At 41.0% G+C, this 2,986-nt stretch overlaps 1 protein-coding gene across 1 annotated transcript; it reads right to left on the minus strand.

Annotated features, from left to right (window-relative positions):
- Window positions 1-895: 895 nt before the first annotated feature.
- Window positions 896-2,742, minus strand: LOC128647897 (serine/threonine-protein kinase PAK 2-like). Its single transcript, XM_053700592.1, is given in 2 exon segments — window positions 896-2,551; window positions 2,554-2,742. Coding segments are annotated over 2 exon segments (1,569 nt in total). The 5' UTR covers window positions 2,725-2,742; the 3' UTR covers window positions 896-1,153.
- Between the last annotated feature and the right edge of the window lie 244 nt (window positions 2,743-2,986).

Here is a 2,986-nt window from a genome sequence, read left to right on the forward strand (position 1 = left end):
GATTATATTCTCCAATGAGTTTGTATTGTGTTTTTAAAGGACAAGTGCCATGCTCATAAAAATAGCTGTATGTTCATTTCAAAAGGCTCTAATGACACAAACCACAGTGTATCTTAACTGAAATCATGCAGAACATTTTCTTCAATTGTAGAAGACTGATAAAGTTGTTGAACCCACTGAAGAGAAAGTCAAGCATGTAACATACAATGTTTTCGGTATGGCATTTTTTGTTAATTATGTTGGACAAGCACAGAAAAGAGTGTACCCTCAGGAGAATATAAAAAGGTAATCTAAAATCTGTTGAATAATGACAAAAAAACTCCCTTTAAGGACGCATGAAAAAACTGGCTTTTCATGTAGGACAACATTTTACCTGTTCTATGTACATTCATAATGTAGCTTGTTTCATTTTAGCATACAAATTACCAGCAATGTCCTTCAGCCATTTCTCTACTGCAGAATAAACAGATTTATAGAAGAGAAACAAAAAAAAATAAGGATTGAAAAGTAACATCCAATTAACTTTTAGAATTTAAAGATGAACTAGTGATGCACTGCAGAGCAATGCATTCCTGGCACCTTAGGCATAAAATTTATTAAAGGTGGTGGTGGGAGGTAGGTGGTCATTGCTTCTGGAATAAGGCAGAGTATATAAAAAAAAAAGACAATTTTATTCAGAAACAATGTGAGATCCAGATACATGGACAGTGTGTAGAACCCGAAGAGCCAGCACAGAGTCAGAAAATACTAGCTCTGCCACCAATACGTGCAAGCTATCCAAGTATCAAGATAAGACCAGAAAACAAGAGCATTGCCCTCACACGAAGAGGAAAGGACAAGATAAAAAAAAGGAATCCCCATAATGCAGTTGAATCCCTAAATCACAGGGATTCAGAAAGGCCACATATATAGTTTATTCTTATTTTCTTGAAGGAAGATGCACTTGGTGTGCCATCTCCTTTCAGTACTTTACACCCCTTGGCAAGGGGAAAATTTGATTTTGAGTCTGTTTCTTCACAGGACCTAGTTGATTCTGCTGTCTTGGTTGCCCTACGACTTTGGTAGGAGTGGCACTTTTAGAATTTTAAGGGCGTAAGAAGGTGTAGGGAGAGTAACAATGAGGCCACTGGTGAAATGGTTGGCAAATTTTCTGTTAGCGGTTTCCTTTCATTGCTTCTTTTGCAGCCAGAATTAGAGGCGTTAGGCTAGATAGTGGTTTTGCAAGTTTCAGGAACGGATGCTGTAGCAGCTCTCTGGCTGATCCTCTCTTTTCTACATCCATCTCCAGAGAACGGTTCAGAAAATCTCGGAAGATTGGGGATAGTTTTTCTGGACTCTGAAGTTCTGGTGTGCCATTTGTAGCAATCAAATATAGAGCCCTCAATGGGTTTTCATTGAGGTAAGGTGGCTCTCCTTCCACCATTTCAATGGCCATGATACCCAAGGACCAGATGTCTACCTTAGGACCATATGCTTTTCTTGTAACAACCTCAGGAGCCATCCAGTAAGGTGTTCCAACCATTGTGCTGCGCTTGCTCTGTTCTGGGGTAATCTGGGCACAAAAACCAAAATCAGTTAACTTCACGGAACCATCCATGCCTAGAAGAACATTGTCACTCTTGATGTCTCTGTGGATGACCTGGTTGGCATGTAGGAATTCCAAAGCTTGCAAACACTCTCTGCAGACGGCTGCTATCTGTGCCTCATCCATGCAGGTTTCAGTGACCACATCTGTGAGAGATCCCCCAGCCAAATATTCCATCACCACAAACAATTCATCCCCCACTAGGAAACTGTTCAAAAAATTCACAATATTTGGATTCTTAAGTTCTTTCATCACAAGGATTTCATTAATAATAAGCTCTTTCTTGGGCTGCTTCTGTAGATTTATCTGTTTTATTGCAACCTCTTGACCAGTTGCTACATCAATAGCTGTGAAGACTGTTCCAGAAGCTCCCTGCCCAATCTTTTCATATCTGGTGTACTTTTTCTTTGGATCTCCTATGCTTACTATAGTTCTCAGTCTCTCCATGATTTCTTCATCACTCATCTTGGTCTTTTTTTTCTGCCTGTCTGCATTCTTTGTTGCACTGTCTGCATCGCCAGCAGGAGGTGGTATTGGGTCAATCACAGAACGTGTGTACATTGATTTTGTGTGTTCAGGACCGGGTGCAACAATAGGGGGAGGGGTCTCATTATTGTCATCATCTGAAGCTGTTGTTGAGGATTCAGTGCCTTTCGCATTTGGTGTAGCCGATACACCGGAGGGGATTCCATCTTTGTCTGGGGCAGAGAAGCTGAGATATTTCTGCCTGGCCGTGTCCTTAGAATCATAGAATTTTAACACATCGAGCACAGCCTGAGGATTCTTTTTCTGCTCAAGCTTAGTAATGTTTGAGGTCTGCAGCAGACGTGCCCACTGTTCTGGCATTCCAGTGAATTCTCCAGTTACTAAATCAAAGCCCACATGGATAGTGTGTTCAAAGTCTGATGGCGGGGAAATTTCAGGACGTTCTGGTTTTTTCTTGCTCCCTTTTTCTGTGCCAGAATTTAAAACATGGATATTATTTTGTTCCTTGCTTTTCGTTCTTCAGGAATCAAGGGAAGAGGTTTTAGATTATGGTTGCTTGAAAGTGGGTCTTTTGTTCCAGACCTAAAATCTGTACTGGTCACTCGTACCGGAGGAGCTGGTGGCTTATCTTCAAGTTCCCCGTTATCAGACATTATTTCTAGAATGGGTCAGACCTGCCCATTCTTCCAATTTTTGTAAATCCTCTAGCAAAGCAATTTCATTCTGCACTGACCTAATGACCTTACACGACTTTGTATCATCGAGTGTTTAACAATTAAGCAATACAGAAAAGCGTCCCCTCTGGTGCCGGTTTACTTTTAATTATTTCCCTCAAACTTCTCTGGACTTCTCCACTCCCTCCTTAGCCCTTTCCGGTTCCGGGTTGCCACCTGTACTTTTTTTTTTTTTTAGCAA

This window comes from Bombina bombina, chromosome 2 (assembly GCF_027579735.1).
Source record: "Bombina bombina isolate aBomBom1 chromosome 2, aBomBom1.pri, whole genome shotgun sequence".
Taxonomy (NCBI): Eukaryota; Metazoa; Chordata; class Amphibia; order Anura; family Bombinatoridae; genus Bombina; species Bombina bombina.